The sequence below is a fragment of the Taudactylus pleione genome, unplaced genomic scaffold, assembly GCF_031769625.1.
Source record: "Taudactylus pleione unplaced genomic scaffold, aTauple2 ptg000198l, whole genome shotgun sequence".
NCBI lineage: Eukaryota > Metazoa > Chordata > Amphibia > Anura > Myobatrachidae > Taudactylus > Taudactylus pleione.
In genome coordinates, this window is record NW_028284600.1 from 11065218 (window position 1) to 11089730 (window position 24513).

Consider the following 24513-nt stretch of genomic DNA (forward strand, 5'->3'; position numbering starts at 1 on the left):
AGTGCAGAACACTGGAAGTTGAGTCAGAGGCAGATGTACTTTGTAAGTGCAGAACACTGGAAGCTGAGTCAGAGGCAGATGTATTTTGTAAGTGCTGAACACTGGAAGCTGCGTCAGAGGCAGATGTACATTGTAAGTGCAGAACACTGGAAGCTGAGTCAGAGGCAGATGTACTTTGTAAGTGCTGAACACTGGAAGCTGAGTCAGATACAGATGTACTTTGTAAGTGCAGAACACTGGAAGCTGAGTCAGATGCAGATGTACTTTGTAAATACTGAACACTGGAAGCTGAGTCAGAGGCAGATGCACTTTATAAGTGCAGAACACTGGAAGCTGAGTCAGATGCATATGTAGTTTGTAAGTGCTGAACACTGGAAGCTGAGTCAGAGGCAGATGTACTTTGTAAGTGCTGAACACTGGAAGCTGAGTCAGGGGCAGATGTACTTTGTAAGTGCAGAACACTGGAAGCTGAGTCAGAGGCAGATGTACTTTGTAAGTGCAGAACACTGGAAACTGAGTCAGATGCAGATGTACTTTGTAAGTGCAGAACACTGGAAGCTGAGTCAGAGGCAGATGTATTTTGTAAGTGCTGAACACTGGAAGCTGAGTCAGAGGCAGATGTAATTTGTAAGTGCTGAACACTGGAAGCTGAGTCAGAGGCAGATGTACTTTGTAAGTGCTGAACACTGGAAGCTGAGTCAGAGGCAGATGTACTTTGTAAGTGCTGAACACTGGAAGCTGAGTCAGATGCAGATGCACTTTGTAAGTGCTGAACACTGAAGAGTCAGATGCAGAAACTGGAACAGAGCTGGCAGCTGTGAGAAGAGTGTTGTTCTAGCAATGAGCTGGACACAGGAGATTGTTTAAATAAGACGCTCCTAGCACCTTTGTCTGAGCAGGTAGCGGGGCTGCTGGAATCTCATTGGGAACTGAAAGAAGGGCGCACATGCAGCAGTGCCAACAGAATTCTCAGGGATGCCAGAAGTGACCAGGGAGGGCATGGAAAGCAGTGAGGTGACACCACCAGACCTGGTAATTGGGGCTAAGACCCCGACGTGTGACATGCCAGTCTCATGCTAGGTGTCAGAAAAAGACTTTCATTTCCTGTACATGTGCCTCAGAGATTTTGATACAAGCCCACGACACTCCCCTGGCACTCCCACAAGTCAGGGCTGCTATGTGCAGTTGCATTGTCACCACCCAGTTCAATTCAGGGCTCTTATGTGCAATCAAATAATGACCACTCAGTTCACACCCTGGAACGCTCTATATCATGGAAAGACAGAACCTGCCAAATTCCATCTTACTCAGAATCAGGCCCTTTAAGTGCTACTCTCTTATTGGTCCATTGTTTCCTGACAGTCTTATAATTATTGATTGGAGAAAATGTGAAGTAAACTTACAATTAAAATCTGATCCAATATTCAAAATGCTACATGTTATTTCTGGTCAAATAATGCAATCAGATATTACTGTTAACTTTATTTGTTTATTTGCTTCTTTCATTACCTGTCCTATTCACATTCTGCCTATTACATTCATTACAATTGATCAAGAGCTGAAGAGGCCTTACACAAGAGCATACTTCCCAGACACCTGGTTGTTTGACTTAGTTACTGTGGGGTAAGTGTTTCTCTGCTCGAAGTACAGTACACTGTCTGTCATTTTTGCAGGTTGCTGTACATATTATTTAGGCTAATATAAGAAGGAAATCATTTTGTACTTTTCTAATATGGTCACACGTTGCATCATGGTTGCTCTGTATCTGTTTTCTGTTATTAAGAGATCCCACAATGGTATTATCCATAATTGTACGTGATGTATTGAGAATGTACACTGGGCTCACAGAACAAAGAGGGATTTTCCATTTGTTCTTTTGTGCATGAAAAAATGAGATGCTTGTTTCAAACTTCTCCAAGAACACTGAAGTTCCTGCCGGCTGCAGGTTCTTTCTCTTTTTTACGTATCTTGGTTCTGTAGCGGCAATGTAATCTACTAGTATGTGCGATACCCAACAAACAGGGTCTTACCCACCCCCAGGCTCCTGTATTCTGCAGACCACACAGCAGCCAGCCTCTGCCTGGGCAGGGTCACAGCACCGAGAGACTGCAGAATACCTGCTTGGTGTTACTGATAGTGTTGTACTCTTTTTCTGAGAGGGGAGAGGTTCTCAGCCATCTTGAGAAGAGTGAAGTCTGTAGTGTGATAAGCAGGAATGTTGAGCTGCTATATTCTGGAAAGAAGCAGTTACACAAGAGACAACATGAGATGAATGGAAATACAGCTTGCAAAGTACTAAATGTTACTACAGAAATGTGGGGAAGTTCTGCAGCATCAACAAGTAGACATGGTGAATATAGCAGACATACGGTATTAAAGAAGATATTATTAGTATACAAAAATACACATGATATATTAAATTTAGGACACAAATGTAATATATTTTTGTGTTTATAAAAATTGCTGTTTTTTTAAAAAGATACCATTTAAAGTTATATTTTAATGACACTTCCTTACAAATCATGAGTGCCCCAAAAAGGAGTCATCTTTCTTTTCATTGTACGCTGTACACTTAGATCCTACTGACTCTGGGGAGCACCACCAATCCCATTTATTACCTCTATTGAAGAAACTATTTAGCATATGGTTGGTTATACAAACGTTTAATTTATCAGGGTGTAATTTTAGTACCAGTGCGGAATCACAACTTTTTGTTGAGTTTGAGAAAGAGTAAGGACATCCAGGAGGAGATGTCATAGAGGCAACTCGACACTTGAGAGAGAGCAGGGAAGGGGAGAGATCAAGAGTTGTGAGGTAGAGTAGGGTGTCAGCGGCATATATGTGATACTGGAGGCTGAAGGAATCGATGAGTTCATTCAGGGGGAAGAAGTACAAAGAAGAGAGCGGGGGCCCAAAGACAGAAACTTGTGGGATTCTTATGGGAAGGATGAATGGTGAGGAGGAACCAGAGGTAGAAACAGAGAAAGAATGGTTGGTGAGGTAGGAGGTGATCCATGAAAGGATGGTGTCAGAAAGGCGAATGGTCTGAAGGGTGTACAGTAGAAGAGGGTAATCCATGGGGTTAAAGGCCACAGGGAGGTCCAGTAGGATAAGCAGGAAAAAGTGTCTCCTGGATTTTGCTGGGAGAAGATAGTTGCTTGGTCAAGGCAGTTTCAGTGGAATGGTGGAGGTGGAAGCCAGAATCAAGGAGTGGTAGCCATTGAGATGGTTGTAGTCAAGTTGCTCAAGTATTGTGGGGGATATTGGGAGAAGAAAAATTGTGCAGTAGTTAAAGAATGAGGAGGGGTAAAGATTGGGATTTTTTAAACTAGGTGAGACAAGAGCATGTTTAAGGGATGAGGGGAAGATGCCAGTGGAGAATGAAAGATTAAAGAGGTAAGAAAGGTGTGTGCAGGCAGTAGGGGTGAGGGAACAAATAAGGTGAGAGTGCTGCTATATGGTCATTGTTAATTAGTATAGCACAGCAGCCTGAGGAAGGGGTCCAGAGTGATCCTGAAACATTGCATGTTATTGCTGTGTACTACAGACATTCTAATTAAGTATGAAATAAAATTATTGAAACAGTAGTGCCGTGCATTCTCCACCATTTGGAGGATTATATTATGTAGCAAGGACACACAAAGTTGTATTGCAGTTACTGAGTGCTGGATTATTGCTATATATATATAGCGACCAGGGTATTTTAAGATTAATAAATATGTGTAATCTTTGACATTGCAAACTGAGGTGCAGAGCATAAATAGCAGTAAGATAATAGTTGACAAAAATTTTAATTTATTATAATTGTGACACACAAGAACAAATTTATTACATAAAATGAAATAATTAAAAATTAATAAGTAATAATATATTTTTTCTAATTTTACTTATTTATTCTTGTGTGTCACAAATATAATAAATGTAAATTTTTATCAAATATTATCTTACTGTTATTTATGCTCTGCACGTAATTTTGCACTTTCAAAGATTGCTCATATATTTATTAATTTTAAAACATGCTGGTCGCTATTTATCAATTTCACTATATATAATTTTTGTAAATCACCATTACTTTATTCCTATTGATGTGAGCTGACACCCTTATTTTGGGGCAGTGCGGCTTATTTATTTATGTGTATATTTATAGGAAAAATTTAGCCTTCTTATTCATTTATTGAGTGATTTGAAAATGTATTTCTAGGGGTTAGGTATCTATTATTTGGCGCTGCTACATACATTTATATATATATATATATATATATATACACTAAACTGAAGGCGGCTCTTGAATACAAAATACCTACACACAGCTGGTTTAAGAAGAATCAATGTTTCAAGACTTTATTGTCTCGTCATCAGGATAAAGCAAATACACAAACACTGACCTTATATTACCTCCACCATCCCCGTGTGCATCGCTGGACCATGGCACTCCCGGAAGTCGCACAACTGTGATGTTTATCATGGGAGTCCGTTGACAACCAAATAGTATACATGTACTAACAATATAGAGCATAATACACAATGTGAGCATTAAAAAGCATCATAATAAACAATAAATATGCATACACAAAACCAGAAAATAAAAAGACAAATGTATAAATATACAAAAAAGTGGAAAAACAGCACTTACTAATTAGTAAATCCATACTTAAGCAAAATGCTGAACCATGGTCATACAAAAAAAGCAAGATAACAACCCACTTAACAAAATCTGAGTGACATAGCTAAATGTAATCATATACATGTCCCACACCACAGTTAAGGACCAAAGTCACAAACAGTAAAAAACGCAATAGTGCTCTCTAACTTCCCTGTATGTCTAAACCAAAACAATACGTCTTAAACAAAACAATGGAGACCAATGCTCTCATTTAAACCTTTGAGTGACAAGGTGCCCAACCTGTGTATCTATTGAGATTCGCAGCTCAACAATTTGCCTGCTCAGTCACCCTGACGGATGGACTCAGGAATATGACCAATGAGGATAAATCGTAATGAAGAGAGACCATGTCCGCCATTTAAAAAATGCCTGGCTACAGACTGGTCACTGTCAAATGCTGCCTTAATGGCAGAACTATGTATTGCCATCCTCTCCCTAATGGTTCTCTCTGTCTTACCTACATAACTCATTCCGCAAGGACAGGTTATGAGGTAGACCACAAATTTAGTAAGGCATGTTCACCTGTGTTTAATGATGAGTTGCTTACCTCTAAGGGGATGCCTAAAAGTAGTGCCTGTATTCATGTATCGGCATGTCAAGCAATTCAAACAGAATGGGATTGAAATGTTGGTTCAAATCCTGACAGCAGATACCCGACAGGATCAAGATCTAACCCTTCCTTAGTGGTGCCTGACCCTAACCTCTCCGCCTAACCCTAACCTACCCCTGGGGGTGCCTAACCCTATCCCCCCCTTATCGCTCCATAAACCTAACCCTCTCGGGGGAGTGCCTAACCCTAACCTACCCCTGGGGTACCTAACCCTAATCTCTCCCCCAAACCTAACTCTAACCCTGCTAGACTCCCTAATCCTAACTCTCCCCCCTGCACGGCTAATGCTAAGGGCACCCCAGACTTACTTTTGTTTGGGATGTCGTCCTCGGCGTTCCAGCGTCGGGATTATGATAGGAGTTGGTATATATATATATATATATATGTGTTTGTGTAAGTGTGTGTATATGTATATATATATATATATATATATATATAAACATACATTTCTATGTATTTGTGTATATATGCATACTGTATATGGACAACATCAAGTAAGAAAAATATAAAAGAATATGTAAAAAATGGAAATAAAAATTAAAACAAAAAAAACACTTAAAACATTTTTTTTCTAAGAAGAAAATATGGAGCTTATCTCAATTATATGAAGTGATTTTTTTTTTATTTCCATTTTTTTATATTTTTCTTACTTGATGTTGTCCAAGTGCATGCTTTCTGTGCAAACCGTTATTGCACAGTTACTGTTGTAATCTTGAAATAAATTGTATACCCATTTTTTAGTAAAATCAGCACATCATTGTGATTTTTATATATGCACTTATGCACCAATGGCACTTTAAATGCACCAGAACACTTTATATTGCTATTAGTACTCATTCTTATTTTTAATATATGTTTTTTTTATGAAATTTGCACTAATTATTGCACATATACACTGGAGCTTGCATTGTGAGAGTTGCTGAAATATACCCTCAATTACTCAATTAATTATTTATTTGCACAAGGCACTTAGCACTTTTAGGTGCTCCGTATTAAATCCATTAAATTATAACATTTCTAGGTGTCAGAATCCAACTGACACCATTTTTCTGATAGAGCTGACACCCTTTTGAAAGAAGGGGAGTGCATCAAGGCTATTATTGATTAATCTCTATTCAAAAATGCCTTTTTTACCTATCTCCTATATATTCTGTTGTGGTTTTTAATTGGCGCCGAATTGTCATGTATTTATATATATATATATATATGTATATATCTCCCCAATGGCGGCACTCATCTGGACTAGTAAAGACATCACCACATATCTGTTGGTTCCAACGTTTTGGATTTTACACCTCTATCAAGGACCAAATACATTTGGTCCTTGATAAAGGAGTAAAATTCGAAACGTTGGAACCAACAGATATGGAGTAATGTCTTTACTAGTCCAGATGAGTGCCGCCATTGGGGAGATATGAAACTGTGCGATTACAGATGCTGAGCACCCTGGCAGCTTTGGTTCTGTGCAGAAAGGAGTGCCATACATTGGCGGAGTGTATATATATATATATATATATATATATATATATGTAAATCAATTACAATAGAGCAGACCAGTTGCTATATTTAATTTGCCATACAGATGTATCCATTCTTGCTGTTGCTACAGTTGCATTAAATGGCCCCTCTCAAGGACGTCAGGTACCTTTCACCTTGGCCTTTCCAATTATCTTTCTTGTTCGAAATGTGCATCTCATTCATATAAATTAAACATTTGGGAGCAACAAAACTACATTGGTGGCTTACACTGATCAATTTGATGTGCAACATTTGTACATCTGTGTGCGAATGAGTCTGAATCTGTGTAAATGGCTCCAATGTGAGCTGCTGTTGCTTTTCCTCACGTCGAGTTCTGTTGTTCTTTATCTGCGGCTTTGTACATATGTAAAACTAATTCATTCAGTTGCAGACCAGCATCTCTGGTATACTGTGAGTGGTGATGTGAAATCAAAATTGAAAGTAAAAAAAGTGTACGATACTCCTCTCGGAAATTTACAGTCATGTTGGACATCTTGTTCCATATGGCATATGGGCAGCCATTAATTCAGGACACATCTGTAGCTCAACTTATTTTTTGCTTGGTAATTTTAACAACATAAGGTACAATACAGAACTACAGTACAGTATTCTTATTACACAGCCCAGAGGGACACACAGTACTGAACCTGACTACCCCTGATAGTATCACTAAGTGGGTAACTGATGCCATCTGCCTGGGGAAATCTGGACTTGGTGAGATAAAGGATGTGGGGCTCACCACCTTCCAACCATACTTCATCGACCTGATAGTACCCTATTCTGTGGTACAAGAAGAGAAATTTACGATACAAGCCATGGTCTTTAGCTATGACAAGAGGTGCATGCTGGTAAGTACAGTCATAGCATAATAGTAAAATGTTTTGTCAAATGTGCCAACCATAGCACTGAACAATTTACAGTATGCATATTGCAAATACTGGTAACAAAAATCCACAATGTAAATATAATACAGTTAATATATTATCTTCTTAGAGCTTATATTTTGTGTCAATGAGAAAATAGAAACTATATTTAACATTGAAACTTAAATAGAATATTTTATGAGCAAGCAAAATGCATCCTGGTTTACATATTAATAAGTGTCACCCAAAATGGCCAAATTCCTCAATTGTTTCTTCTTATCCAACTGTAACTTCCTCCTAATGAATTAAAAGTGTGAACACCATATATAAAATGCCATGTATCTAAGGCCTACTTTGTTTCTTTGCTGAACACCACAAATATAAGCTTTTATAACTGTGCTGAAAGACAAATTTTTCTGCATAGTTTGTTTTGACTTCTCTATATTATGATCTGCTGGGGATTTCTGATCAACAACGAAATGAGAATGGATTACTATTGAAGGAATCATGTTAGGATGGGAATTTATCCAGGAAAGTTTCCTACTATTACACTTTGTTAAATCTATTTTAACAAATTAAAAGAGTACTGTAAATATAATAATACTCAGATAGCCTAGGTGTAGGATCCAATTTCTCTCAAAAGCAAATGAAGCAGATAGTGTTTTAGCAGAGCAATATACCAGCCTCTGCCGACCCACTCACCAAACATGTGACACATAATGATGTCACGATGAATGGGCGGGGCCGCCAAAACCAGGAGGAAGCTGAGCACCTGCAGCATCCTAAGGATGCTCTAGGTGGCTCTCTACACTGCAGGGTGCTGTCATTCCGAAGCAATGCCACCCCTAGTTATGGCCCTGTAAATAGATAGGGTGAGATGAATCAAACCTTGGTGAGAGATAAGTTGAAGTTGCCCATAGCTGCCAATCAGCATCTAGCTTCCATTTATATAGCAATACTATGAGTAAATATGGGTGATTCAGAGTTGAACACATTTCAGTTGCGTCTCCACTTATGACTAAGAGTGCATAACTCAGTGGCAATGGGGCATTTGCAAACAGACTAAGTTTAGTGAGGGTGTGGAGTGTGTAGATAGAATTGCGGGCTATGAAAAGTTGAACTTACTCAGATGGGTCTCTTGCACCAGGTATTTGGCAGTTGCAAGTGCATGCTAACAATGAAGATGGCTACTTCCACAAGTGGATGGACAGGTAGTTGCTTAGATTGGTGCAACTCTGTTTCTAGGCAAATATCCACATTTAGGGCCTGATTCAGACCCGCTCACGAGTGCACAGCGCTCGCAGGCAGGTTGATGGTCCCCGACTGCATATGCGCAAGACCCATACTGCGACGGCAGCTCCATCACAACGGGTCTCGCTACAAGACGGGCGGCTGTCGATGTTGATTGACAGCTCGCCCCGTTTTGTAGGCGGGGAGGGGGGTTGGCTGCACAAGGGAACGCCTGGCGTTTGTGGGTGGCCCAACTCACATCACTCTAATAGAGCAGGAAGTCCACTCGGGCTTGCGAGAGCCAAGACCCTACAACAGGGTCTCGTTGCAAGCCCGATGGTCGTGATATTCGTGACCATCGCCAGGCCGCTCGCACAAGCTGTGGGTGGTCACCCACAGCTTTGCGAGTAGCCTGGACGCGGCAAAAAAAAAGAAAAACACCCTGATTCAGAGCGAGTGCTCACCAGCAGCAAGCTCCTCTGAATCAGGCCCTTAGTTCCTTACATTCAGTGTGGTTGCAATTGCGGCCAATTCTGTGTGCAACTCTGAATTAGCCCCCTCGTTCTCAGAAAATGATAGAATTAGCACACAAAGAGAGTAGTAACTAAATTCTTCAACCCTCTCTATCAAGTGAACAACTAGGTCATTTAACACTTAGGGCCATATTCAACTAGCGGCAAAATCCAAAAAAACAGATGAAAATAGGCAAAAAACTTTTCACCATCTCAGACCAGGTGAAAAAAAAATGCAAACTCCCTATTTTTGGCTAAAAATGTGGTGATTTCTTTCAGAACCCTTTGGACACAGCCCCTAATGATAAATTACCCCAACATTTTTTCATAAGTTGCGGAATTTGGTGAAAATAGTTGAAAATAACATATTGGGTCTGGTTTTTCGGGGGGCCGTAAGGATGCGACAAGTGTTTTAAACATTGCACGTGGTTGACGCAGGCGTTTTTTACCATTTTTTTTTAAAGTGTGCTTCTACAACACAAAAATATACTTGCACCCATTTTAAAGTACCCCCAATTTACCTGGAATAGCAATTTCCTGGAAAAAATAGCTTTCTGTAATTTTTCCGTATACGCAAATTACTACCAACCGATGCAATTTAAGTCTCCAAAATACTTTTATTACAGCCAATCATACACTTCTAAAATATTTCAGATGTAAGTCAGCCAGTTTATGGGGTACAGACACAATTTCCTGACTTCGCCTGTTTTTTTCTCACCTGCCATTTTTTTTGTCAAAAATAGGCTGATTTCTGCGCTAATTGAATCCGGCCCTTAGGGTAAGTGTAGTAGGCTGTGGCCAACTACATGTCCCGTGTGAGACTGGTCAATGTTTTAAAGTAGCGTTTATTTAGTAGGCAAAATCAACCTGGTCTCTCTCTAAAGCTTGATACGTCTCCCCAAAAGTTCTGTACATAGTGTCATCAGCTGCTCTATATTACATAAAAAATTACCTACAGTATTTCAGAAAACGACAGCATACTAAATTCCAGAGTTTTTATAAGGGTAATCATATGAAGCAATATAATAGCTCAATAGCTAGCTTGAGGACTACTGTCCCTGAAATGTGTGCTATTACATCAAAAAGGTACCTAGGAGAAGCAAGATTACATTTATGTGTGACATCTTATTTAATGGTAATATACAGTATGCTCTATTTGTCCTAATGGAAACCACTATATACTTCTGTATTCCTAGGTATAATGTAATTTAAAGAGAATCACAGATGCCAATAGCCTAATGGGAGATCATTTGTTCACTTAATATTTTATATGTTTATTAATAATCTTTTGCCATTTTAAGGTATTTATTATAAAATAAACATATTATAATATTTATTATATTTTTACTTTCATTTTCTTATATTGCCCTATACTTCCATTGTTTTATCGAATATTATTGTTCAACTGGATTCCCTTGCTGTTACAATTGAATTCCATATGAATCTTGTTTTTTTCATTAATTTGTTTTCATTTCATAGTTAGTACTGAAATTTTCTCTGCATTATAATATGTTAAACAAATTCCAGACAAAACTAGAAAATTAGTTTTTGATGAGGTATCAGAAGTTATACCAATCCCAAAAGTTGCTTACATAATGGAAAATTCACTTAGGCACAATAACCAGTTTTGTGTGAAAAGTTTTCACTTTTCATGAATAGATTTCATTTTCGGTTATCGACTAATTCAATTGCAGGTGAAAATAACACGAGATAATTCTCCATAGGATTTAACACAATTTTTTTTCATTACCTCCTGAGCAGGTCAAAAGTTGGGTTATATCTTTTTTTAAGGAAATTTATTGGGACTTGGGGCCTGATTCAGAGCCGCTCGTAAGCGGCCGCTCGTTCGTTCCGAGCGATGTTTGTCCAACTGCGCATGCGTACGGTTCGTAATACGCATGCGCGAACCATTCATTGCGGTCTGAATCCGAGCGCTCGCAAAATAGCGAATGCCTGCTAATTTGAGTGACAGAATGAGGCGTTTGTGGGTGGTAACTGGGGAAGGTGCTTGAAAACGGGGAGTGGAGATCGGAACGCAGGCGTGCCAAAAGGTCGAAATGGGCGTTTTAAGGGTGTGCATAATTAACACAGCAGCGTCATCGACCACGTCACTTGGTTGTTTCTTAGCCTGAACTCAACGCAATATTGTGGTAGGAAAATCCAGACCACAAGCACTGCGAGCAGTTCAGACGCCTTCCGATGTACTCGATTAATCTAATAAATAGCGGACATGATGTAGGATGCGAGCGGCCAAGGGGCGTTTTTAAAAAAAAAAGACCGCATATTCCGTTCGCTCGTTCAGACACAGAGGCGTCAACAGATCGCAAAGAGCGAGCGCTCTATTTAAATAGCCAGCCCCTTTTCAGAACGACCGTTCGCATATTGCATCCGGCTCTGAATCAGGCCCTTGGTTCAGAACCACTGAGACACCCTCCCTAATTAGCCACTTAGAATTGTTTTATCTAAATTTGGCCAATGTCATATTTGTCATATTTGGGGTGAAAATGTGCAAAATTCAGGAAAATGGGTTAATTGATGTGGGTATATGGGGGTGCTGTATGAATGAGACAAGTATTTTTATGATTGCAGGTGGGCATTACAGGTGGTTTTTGACAGATTTTTTTTAAAAGTGGCTTAAAATTACACAAATATATAATAGGCATTTTTATGCACCCCTATTTATTTAGCAAAAAAATATTTGTTTGAGAAAACTGTTTATAACAGTCATTTGAAACAAATTAAGAACACCAAATGCTGTTATTATGACCAGTAATAGAATTCTATACTGTTATCAATTATTATTTTGTCTTTTTTAGGAGGGCACAGGCAGATTTCCCCATTTTTACCTATACCTAACATGTGAAAAACCAGCAAGTATTATCGGGTAAAACACATAACACCCTTTTTCCAATTTGGATTGCACAAGAAGATAACCTATAACAGGCGATAAGTGAAAATAATGAGCGATAACACCACTATCACTTTCGACTGCAATTGAATTCCCACCAAAATGCACTGTTTTTGACAAGGTTTGTGAGTCCACCAAATTGCAATTTAAATTGCAATTTGATCAAAACAATATGGTGGACTCACAAGTCATTTTGTTGTACCTGGTGACTTGCTACCACAAACCATATAATTTTGGGCAACATAGGGTTTTGTGTCCAACAGGAAATGTTAGGAAACCCACCACACTTTGTAAATCCCAGACAACAAGTAAGCAATGTTTAGAATGTTCATAACTTCTAGTATCCTAAAGAAAGATTTTCCAAACAATTTAAATTATGACTAGAATGAACTGTTAACATATATATATTTTCCCTGTTTTACTTTATTCCTTTTATTTAGCACATTATTTTGCCTTTTTTAGTTCTAAAGACCATATTGTCTAGGCTATTCACTGTCTCATTATTACAGGTGGTGGCTTCACTGTCTAATTCAGAGGATTTCACTACAGTCCAAAGCAAGGAGCAGACCAGATGTGTCTGTGGAGGCCACTCAACCCTCTTCACCTGGGATGCCACAGTCTTACATCTAAGTAAAATATAGATACACAGTCTAGTAATTTGAAATTGAAAGTTTTAAAGACTTTTGTCCTACAAAACATTGCAATAGAACTTTGCTTACCACCATTGCTCGTCTGCTAGAGACTTTCTATCTGATAGATTTTCAATAATTTTAAGTTTTCCTTGTGCCTCATGCTTATACAGTGTAAATGTGGGCAGCATTAAAAGTGTTAGTGGGGTCATTGGTTGTGACTTCATAGCCAAGCGACACCCCCCCTGCCCATCACAGACATGGAGGAATAGAAGCTGGTAGCTTTGTATGCCTGCTATTTCTTCTTCAGGTCAGTGGCAGAAACACCATGTAAGGGCACACCAGGGAAATTAAAAACAATAAATGATTGACAGTAAGCTACTCAGTCAGTGTTCTACTGTAGGTACCCACTAATTGGTGCCCTAGGCAATCATCTCATCTACTTCTGCTTAAAGGTTGTGCTCCCCTTTATTACATGTAATGCACTCTCTGGTTCAGAAAATGTCAAACTATGAACCATACAAATCAAGATGGGTGGTTTTTAATTTTATAAGTTGCCAGACTAGTCTACTTTACAAGATGACTAGACCTTATGTAAAGCAACATGTAAATTACTAATTATCTTCATCATTAATAATTATTAATAATAATACAATTTATGATGGATTTAAAAGACTTATGAGGTAGAGTTAATAAGAGTAGCATATTTTTTAATTACTGAGACAGTGTAGATTCAGCTGCCAATGAATACAACATATTGTTATGGAGTTCTTCATCCTCTGAGTTGGAGTCTTGGGGAGCTGTTCTGGGAAACAAGGACCCACTGAATGTAAACATTCAACTTGTATGAGATTTATTAGTAATAATAAGAAGGAGAATATATTAAGTTTGTGAATATCTGTTCTATAATCCTGTACAATGTCAAATAATTAGAAAAGGCAGAGCTAAGGAAAAAAAGTTCACATTTAATCTAAATCATAAAAATACATACTGTAGTTCATAAATACATACTGAGCAATGAATATAATAACACCTGCCGGTCATTAATAAAACTATTAGTGATCACTTATTTTCTCTTCGCCACATGAATATTTGTTGTCTATTTCATTTATTACTTTATAAGATTTTCTGGTCATAAATCAGAGCTTTTGACACATATCACAGTCAGACAAGCAGGTAATTGTATAAATCCATGTATTAGTAGGTTAAGCTTAGGCAATCTTATACATCATATCATCCAGTCCTAAGGGTTAATAAAGCAATCTGATCCTTAGGTCATACTGGAGAAACATGCAAATATAGACCAATTTATATAGTTAATAGTCAGTGTACAAACAGGTTAAATCGAACCTAGTTATTTTTAACCTGTACAATGTCAGTCTAATGCAGACTTGCTGAATACTATACACATACTCCTTCATAGTGGTAACAGTTCTTCCAGTTAAAGGGAGGTGCATGCACCCCCACAACATCCCATGTCCCTCCAAGCTACAACATAGTCCCTTCTTGTCCTCACACATTAGCCCACCTACCTAATAGAGATGGTCCCATGATGGTCCCATGTGGAGTAGTGACAGCCAAATGAAGGTACATGATACATGCCTTGTGTGACCGCTCACTCCCCTAGCAGCTATTGCTAACATTCCTTCCACATCCCACACTTTAAATCACCTACCAGGTGAGTGCTACGCTAATAAGATGGACTTACTTGGCCCATAGCTTGCCAGGACTCCAGTCTATGGAGGGAGTATAACAAGAGGAGGATCCACTATTCTTGACCCAGCACCCCTTAGCATTATACTTCTAGCCCACCCATTGCTCTTCTACCCTCCACCCCTGCCCTGTTATCCTCATCCCCCTGAACCACTCAAGCAACCCTAACTCTGCTGCCCTCCACCATGACCTTCCACCCCCAGAAACACCTTACTATGAGGAAAAGAGAAAGAGTTGGGAGGGGGAGAGACAGTAAGAGAGAGAGGGTTGGGAGAAGGAGTAATAAAGTGAGATACAGTATGAAAGGGGAGAGAGATGAAGATGAGAGGAAGATGGGGAAGAAAAATGGAAAGGTGGGAGAAGAAAGAAGAGAATTATATCTACAACACCGTGAACAATAGCTAGGAAGGTGGTGAATGATGGTTCCAAACAACTAGTAATATTAATAAAGTTGTTGGAAGTATATTTTAAAAATGTGCAATCTGGACAACTTACTGCATAATGTATCTTCACTTTTCAGAGAACTTAAAGATCCATGTGAGCAGTGGTTCTCTGCAGTTGGAGGGAGTATGCCCTGAAGATCCGCTTTTGTTGGGAAAGGATCACAGAGAAGATTCTATTGAGAAAACCATTGTGGTCAAGGTAAGATGTAAAAGGTCTTATGACATTAAAGGTCGTATGATACTATAACAAAAGCTAACATATGTTAAAGGTCTGCCAGTTATAGTACAGTTAAAAGTATAAATACAATTATTTAGGAGCTTATTGGAAAGGAGTTGGACACTGTTGTTAGGGGGTATAACATATATATTTTCAGTAAGCTTATTGTAGGAAATAGTTATGAGTTACTTTCAGCCTCTGCTTTTAATGACTAATATCAGAGAACAATTGTGTGTTCTGAACTCCACTGCAAATGTAAGTAGAATATCAAACAGCTCATATTCTGTTACTTTTACATATTGTTTACATATGTTTCATTAGTAGCCCTTTCATAGTAAGGTATCATGTATTTTACATTCAGTCTTCCTTAAAAATATTTAATAGAAGTGTTCACTGTCTTTTAAAATCAAGCATTAAGGCACACCAACAAATGATACAGTATAACCGGTCCATGACAATAACAATTTAAGTACTTATGGATGGATAGGTCAATACCAAAGCATCCAATCAGAAGTCTGTAGATAGTGCTGTTGATTGTCATTATCATTATTGTATATTGTTGCACAAGCCCTCCAGTGCCAGCAATAGATACACATCTTGTTAAGGTGATATTTATGCTGAATCAGTGAATAGAAGTGTGTACTTGAGTATTTTCATTTCCACCTCCACGTGTATTTAAATAAAAAAGTTGTAAACAGCACCATAGCAGATGGATATCAGTGACAGTTCCAGGGGCGAGCTAAAAGGGCCGTCGCCCAGAGCGCCATCCCCTAGATGGCGCCACTGAGTCCCCAGAAGAAAAAAAAACCCAGAAGAACAAAAATAAAACTGCACCGGTCCCCCCCCCCCCCGCTAGCCACCTTGGGAGGCTCCATTTGCTGGGCGCCCACTGAGATTTGTTACTAGCGGGCACCCAGCTCCCTCCCTGCAGCGGCAGCCGAAAACCCGGAGCTCACTCCAACAGGGAGTTTACGCCCTGAGCACAACAATGTCTAGAACCAGCCCTGATGGATATAGTATAGTGTTTCTCAAATCAGGTCCTCAGGACCTGTAATAGTTCATGTTTTCCTGGCCGTTTCTGGGCCCTTATAATTTGTGCACTATAAATGAATTCACCACATCTTTGAAACTGTATTAGTTAGTAATGAATATACCTGTGCACCAGCTAGGGAATCTGGAAAATATGTAGTGTTAGGCCTATTTCACACTTACCTGTTTTGACCGCCAGCAAAAAACCAGCCGGGTGTGAAATGTAATGATGCAGGGTAGTGGGTGGGTCCTTTCACACGGCCCGGGCATGACACGGTTGCAGTGTTACAGCCGGAAATATCCAGGGAGAAGGACAGCTGCCGTGCCGTGTCCATGCCGTTCCTGCACGCCAGTGGTGTATAGGAAACAAACTTTAATTTCACATACACCGGCCGGCTTGTACAGTAGCTACTGCTGCTGCACATACCCAGTAGTTAAATTAATTTAAAAAACACATTAAAGCGGCTCAAAGCCGCTGCTTATGAAAGGCACTGAGTGCCTGAAAAATAACGCCAGCTACTGCCTGTTCTCTTGCCAGCCGGTTAAACCCGGCAGGTGTGAAACAAGCCTTAGGGAACTGAGAACCAAGTTTGATAACACTGAGTGGGTTGTATGAAATATACTCACCAGTGGCAAGTGTCATCTTCACTTTGAGCAATTTTAGTACAGATGTCTGTTATTTGAACCTGTATATTAAAGCATAGAGGAACTCTAAAGAATATTCCAAACATGTGGCCAATTGTACTAGGGTGAGAGTTTTCTCACACTTTTTAAACTCGGACAATGTAATAGAGCACAAGAGCAAAGCAACAGAGCAAAACTTTCATGTTTTTCAGATTTAAAAAACTCATGATTTAAAAACTCATCCATATGTTTTCCCATTTCGAAGTTAAAACTCGACCAATGTGAGAGATTACTGCTAAACGCTAACATTTTCTAAACTCTCACCCTATTACATTTGGCCCATGGTGTTAATAATGCTCCAGTGGTGGTATATTCTCAGAAAAGAGAAAGATAATAATGACAATAGTGCACACTGTGTGATTTGTGAAAGATAAAGTTGTTTGCGTGAATTGTTCTTACCTGTAATAGGTGTCAAATTCACTTTGGAAAATCTTGCACCGATGTCTGCCGGTGGAATCTGTATAATCAAGTACACAGGATCTCAGTGATTCAGTTCCAAAAAAAATAGTAATGCTTTTAGAAGACAAATTATTTAATATTTATTGATTACCTATAAAACAAGTGTGTTTGGTCCTGGTGTAACATTTGATATTTGAGGTATTGGAAATAACCAGAACTCATTTAGAAAAACATGATTCTCCTCAGAAAGTGGGTGTTGATGTAATACATGTGTTAAAAAAAAAGATAAACGCATTTTATTGTTTTTATTTTATATTATTATTGATTTTATCCCAAGCCCTGGCATGCCTAACTGTTTGGGTTTGGTAGTTAGTATAATTAAAAGTGCAGCAAATTTATCTGTCAGAGCATGCCGGCATCTAGTGCCCACTGGCACCTTTAATACACCAGCAAAATAAAATACAGTAAAATAAACACACACACCATGAAAAAAAATACTTTATTTAAATACAAGCTCAAATACATACAGTACTCTTCTCCATTTTATTGTACACATAAATCCTGTGTGATATGCTCCTCTTTTTACTTTGCTTCATCTTTGTGACCACAACATTTCAAATAATAATCAAATTGGCCAGTTAGCTTGTAATCAATATATTGTGACTATGCCCACTGTAGATTAAAGAGTGTCTGCCAGAAATGTATCTAGAATAGAGTATGTTGCATTGCTGTGTAAAGAGAAACCTAGCATATTTTAAGCCATAACTGTACATGTAATCTTTGGAATCATGGCCAATGACTGGAGTAATTCTTTATGTGCCGTTGACTGATTACATTTGTTTAATTAGATAAATATACACAATACAGGTGCTAATAGATAGTGTCAAGGACTGCTGCTTCCAGTGAGGGAATACTAGATACCCTCAAATTCAAACCATTAAAATAAAAAAATAATAAGTGCTTTCTTTCATACTACATAAACATTCATTACACTTACTGTACACAAAAACAACAAATAAAATAATCACACAGCCAGACTATTAACATTAATAACCCTTATGTATAAAGGAGCCATGAAATTATAATATGCACATTATCAGTGGCAATAATATCAACTCTATAATAGAACCAAGAATATACTACAAATACTTTTATATATCCATATAGCTACTTAATATACTTTATATAGAAGAGAATCAGTTATTAGGTTAGAAAATTGGTCCAAAGCAATATAACAGTAGAATTAGTCCAAATCGGTATAGCTGTTAATTAAATATAAATAGCAAATTTGCCTAAGCTCAATAGTTATTATGTTGCTGACAATCAGAACTTCAGTTAGTTACAGTAAAGTCATTCCAATTAATGTTGCATGAACATCTGAAGTCAGTGCTCTTACTAGAACCTGTCCATTGTTATCTGCAATTCAATTACCCTAATCAATTGTAATATATATTTAATATCCAGTACTGTTATTATCCATAGAGCATATAGAAGCCACTAAATGTTGGCACCAGGAATCCCGGAAACTCATATACTGTAAGAAAAGTCTGTCACCTCTCTGATGCCAGTAGATCCTATATTGCAGCAATAAAGAGAACTCATTATTACAGGGACTGTTTCCACAATAACAGCAAGATAAGTGTTGCTGAAGCATGTTCCTGTGGCTGTGGTTTTCCCTGAATGCATTTCTCTACCTCAATACTATATCAGTCCAGAAGGTCTTCTGGACTGATTCTAACAGTGGGCAGATTACAGTATATTAAGACCATTTCCTGTAGATTTTTATACATTGTTTATTGGATGGATTTTAACAAAGAGAAGTTCTGCTTGTCAGCAATATAGTAATTATTGAGCTTAGGCAAATTTGTGCTTTATGCTTCATTAACAGCTATACTTCTTAGAAGCTTAGCTAATTCTACATTATATTGCTCTGGACTTTTGTTACATAATTACACTGTTATTTAATATCAAGTATATATAAAAATGCTAAATGGATACATAAAAGTATTTTAGTATATTCTTGATTAAAATATAGAGCGGATATTGTTGCTGTATGTGTGTGTCCTAATTCTATGTCCCCATATATGAGCCATTAATCTTAATACCCAGGTTGTGTGCTGATTAAGCTGAGGTTCTCTTATTTAGTGACCTGTGATATTTTATTATTTGTGATCAGAATAGAAATATTTTAATATTATACCTGTAGGTTTTTGTTTTATAGGTAAAGTCATAAGGCCAAATGTAATAGCCTTTGAGTTGCCAAAATTGCAGTATTTCTGCAAATTAGCTGTGAGATTCAAAGCAACAATTTTTAAAAGTTAAAGCCTACCTGGAGGCTATTATATTGGGTCCACAATGTGAAAATACATAAAAAGTGTATACTGGTATTTAAAGCTCACTATCATTATCTTCAGCTATGTCTGAGTCCCTCAATACCATTTTATTTTATTTTTGCTTGTTCTAGGCTAGAGGACATGAAGAGCAACAGACAGAGACATTTCTTCTCTATCCAGGAGGTAAGTTAAAGATATAGGGAAATTATACGAGTACTGTAGATGTTAGTAAAATCTGCTATATTCAAAAACTCAATTATAACTTAGAAGTTAGTAAATTGTATCCTGATTTATGGCTCTATGTATCACTGTAATTGTTATCATAATGAAATGTGTAACTTTTCTTATTAACGAAAATTACTTGTTGCTATTATTTTACTGCCATGGAGAAAAATATCTAGAAAAATAAAGATCACTAATCATTCTGGAAGTCTCCTATCAGCTTGTTGCAAAAATGAAACTAATAGATCTGTCAGAACTTCCAGTTCTACTGATTACTAAATACATAAAAAAAATGTTTTCTTTTTGTTAAAATTATTATATTTATTTTCTCAGTAGAGGAGCCCTAGATCCATTATTCTTTTTACATAAAACTTACAGCCTAAAAAGATCTAGTTTATGGTAGCAATAATTGTTTACATTTTTTAGGCTAATTCTATAAGGTGCATATTTACTAAAATTAAGTATATTTAAATGGGTTAAAACTTCTGCACTAGAACTAAAAAAAAATAATTATCTATAATTAAATAAAAAGTATTTAACTGCAAAAATGCAGAAAGTTACAACATTGTGTTTGAAAGTTATAGTTTGTTTTATGTAAAAAGAAGTAAAGGACATCTATTTGGAAATGTTATTTACAAGTTACAAACAAAGTGTAGACAGCCACTTTGTGGGTTAAAACAGTACACATAATATATACCAAATCAGAGGCACACTTGTATCATAAGGATACAGTCATATTGTATTTTATCATGTTATTTACAGCTCAAGATATTTGCTACAATTTTGCCTTTAAATGGTCTTCATGCAAAAGAATAAAAAAATAAAAAATGTAGAATTTGAGTAACTCCTTCACCAATGAGGCCTTCCCACTCCTATGCTGATCCTATTTTCACACTTTATGGGCAGGTCAAATTCCAAAATCAGATTAGGAAATTATAAAAAGTGATAGCTTTTTTTTTTTAAGACTTTGAATTGTAATGAAATACTATAAGTTTGCTTATACTTCCAGATACAGAAAATAAAATATATCCAAAATTTCCAAAAATGAGTTGTTTTTTTAATTTAAATTGCAAGTAAAAAGAATGAAAAGCAAATGAGCGTAATAATGCAGCTTTCTCAAATAAAAAATAGCATACTTCTGCCCAGATGTTTTCACAATAAAATGATCAGTATTTTTTTTTTTTATGCAAACTGTTTTTATTGAAAAAGGATCAAGCAATTCCAAATAAAATACAAATATAGTAAATGTATACACATATAAACAATTGCTTATTCCATTTTAAACAGTACAAAAAATTTTAACATAAAAAAAATCACTGCAAAAATTCCAAATATATAAATCAATAACCCAAATAAAATTATAAGAGAAATAAAAAGAGTAAACAAGAAAAAAAAGGGGGAGACAAGGGGAGGATAGTCAGAAGGGATTGAGCTGGAGACAAACAGGGGGATATTAGAGGGGACAATTTATCGTTGTCCAGACTAGAATTAATGTATATACTTGTGGGTGTTCTCAGACTTAGGATGCTGCAGAAACGGATGTAGTAAGTACACCATTAAAATTATTGTATAATGTGGAGTCTTTAAGCATCAACCAAGGTAGCCAAACAGCAGTAAAGTCGGTAGATCTACCTTTAGAGATAGACACAATGTCCTCCATATCCATATAACAATCTATTCTCTTAAAGCAGTCTTTAATGGAGGGAGGAGAAGTAGATTTCCTTAAAACAGGAATGACGGCTTTAGCCACGTTGTTTAGATGCCGTAATAGGGAATTCTTATATGAAGCTGTGGAAAAGGAGGTTATTTTCAAAAGCCAAAACCCAGGGTCTCTGAGGACCTCCCCTCCAATAATTGACTTGGAACATTCAAATACATTCCTCCAAAATGGGAACAGGGAAGGACAATCCCACCATATATGTAGAAGGCTACCCGGAGCTGAATTGCATCTCCAGCAAAATTTTGTAACCTGAGGGAACATTTTATTTAGAAGGACAGGGTATCTATACCAGCATGATAGAACTTTGTAAAGAGTTTCAAAAGTAGCTACACAGGATGAACTAGCAAATGTATTATTAAAAACCACCTCCCAATCAATATCCTGAACTGTATCTTGAAGTTCTTTTCCCCATGCTTTTGTGAATAATGGGGGCAGTTTAAACAAATTTCCAATAATTACTGAATATAAAGTAGATATGGTATGAGACAGAGTTTGAGAGGCTAAACGTAAAGATTCAAATAAAGTGGGGGACCTATTGAGATCAGAAAGTTTGCATGAGGAGATAATAAAATGTCTTACTTGAAGATATTTCCAAAATTCAGACTGGGGAAAGTCCCAAGACTCTTGGAGTTCTGTGAAAGGACAAACCACGGACGAACAAACCACCTGACCCATTCGAAAGAGGCCTTTAGTCAACCAGTTTTTAAAGAAAAGTAAGTGGAGTCCCGGGGAAAAGTCATGGTTGCCTAAAAAAGATGTGAGAGGGGAAACAATGGACGATATATGGGGGAGATGATGAAGTTTCTTCCAACAACACCAAGTGGGTGTAATGGTAGGGTATGTAATGGTTGGGAGCCTGGGGAGCCAAGGGACAATTTCTGTAGCCTGACCCAGACTGCTTTCCTCCATCATAATCCACTGCTTGGAACCTTTTGCTCTGGACCACTCCAAAACACGATTAAGCATGATAGCGTTATAATAGCTAGTAATGTGAGGAAGCTGCAAACCACCATCATGTTTATGGCGGTTTAGAATAGCATGCTTAAAGCGTGGTGTGGAACTGCTCCAAACAAACCTACAGATGAGACACTCCACTTCCGCAAACCAAGATGAGGGTACATGAATTGGAAGGGTTTGCATAAGATATAGAATTTTGGGTAAGGAGTTCATTTTCACCACGTTGATTCTACCAATCCAGGATAGACGTGAGGAGCACCATTTAATATAATCATTACGAATAACTTGTAATAATGGTGTAAAATTATTCGAGAACAATTGGGAAAGATCTTTGGTCAGATAGACTCCCAAATATTTAAGTCTAGTAGGGTGCCTAACAAAGGAGAAGGACTGTTTCAAACAGTTTATCAAGGACAGAGGTGCAGTCAAGTTCATAGCCACAGATTTAGATTGATTAATTTTAAAATTTGAAAGCATACCAAATTTCTGGAATTCTAGTAGAAGGTTCGGGAGACAAATAATCGGATTAGTAATCAATGCTACAAGGTCGTCTGTGAAGAGGGCTAGTTTATGTTCCTGTCCGCCAATGTGGATACCCGAGATGTTCTTATTAAGTCAAATGGCCCTTGCCAGAGCCTCCATACAGAGGACAAATAAAAGAGGAGAGAGTGGGCATCCCTGCCTCATGCCATTTGATATGTTGAATGAATCAGAGAGGGACCCGTTGACTCTGACTCATAAAGTGGGATCCTTACCTTCTTTAGACAGGACAGTGATATGTGCCTCAGGCGATTGTTTAGAGAAACGAGTCCTATCTGAAATTGAGTTAAAAGCACGAGTTACGATGGGAGTCAGTCTATCCTTTAAAGCCTTGAAGGGAATCCATCTGGACCAGAGCTTTTACCAGCTGGAGAAGAGGAAATCACCTGGTCAACTTCTTCAACAAGAAAAGGCGAATTGAGTGTATCAACCTCTTCTTGAGATAGCGTGGGATAATTAAGTGAATGGAGGTACGATGATATGGCTTCTTGATGATTGAAAGTATCAGAGTTATGGTCTACGTTTTTTAAGTTGTAAAGCTTAGTATAGTAGTAACGAAAGGACTCAGCAATTTTTTTAGTCTCATTGTGGGTCTGACAATTTTCATCTTTTATGGCTTGTATGAATGTGATTGCACGCTGCTCATGTAATGCCTTAGCCAACATCTTACCTGGTTTATTTCCCCATTTATAGAAGTGATTGCGACATTTCCGATATGACAACTTAATTTTATCAATGGAAAGTCTATGGAGGGCAGCTCTAGCTTCCTCTAATTTAGAATAATAATGAGGAGATAAAGAGGCTTTGTGTGATGTTTCTAGGGATTTGATCTCAGCGAGAAGGGCATCTCTTTGTTGTGTTTTTGGGTTTTTTAGATAAGAACCTAATTGTATACATTTACCCCGCAGAACACATTTATGTGCTTCCCAGACCATTACTTTGGAAATGTTGCCTTGGTCATTTTGTTCAATATAAGAATCTAAAGAGGATGCAATCTGGGATTTACAATAAGCATCTTGTAGGAGAAGATCATTGAAACGCCATGACCAAGGGTTAAGCGAGTGCTGGGGGAGGGACAGTGTAAGAAAAACTGGTGCATGATCAGACCATGTGATCAATCCTATTGAAGTATCAGATATAACGTGTAAATGTCGATGGCTTAAAAATAAATAATCAATTCTTGAATAAGTGTGGTGTGGGCGAGAAAAAAAGGTGAAATCTGATTCAGCTGGATGGGCAATTCGCCAAGAATCAGCCAGTTGGTGATCGTGAAGGGTGCATCTCACCCGTCTGAACTCCTTCCCCAGTCTATGAGATGCTTTA

At 37.8% G+C, this 24513-nt stretch overlaps 1 protein-coding gene across 1 annotated transcript in view; it reads left to right on the top strand.

Moving 5' to 3' along the window:
• LOC148518859 (pregnancy zone protein-like) overlaps positions 1-24513 on the top strand; it is a 178516-nt gene that overhangs the window by 98280 nt on the left and 55723 nt on the right. The window contains exons 17-21 of the mRNA XM_088476942.1: positions 1533-1623; positions 7414-7639; positions 12814-12934; positions 15167-15288; positions 19883-19934. Of these exons, the coding sequence (XP_088333068.1) occupies positions 1533-1623; positions 7414-7639; positions 12814-12934; positions 15167-15288; positions 19883-19934 (612 nt within the window). The remainder of the gene's footprint in view (positions 1-1532; positions 1624-7413; positions 7640-12813; positions 12935-15166; positions 15289-19882; positions 19935-24513) is intronic.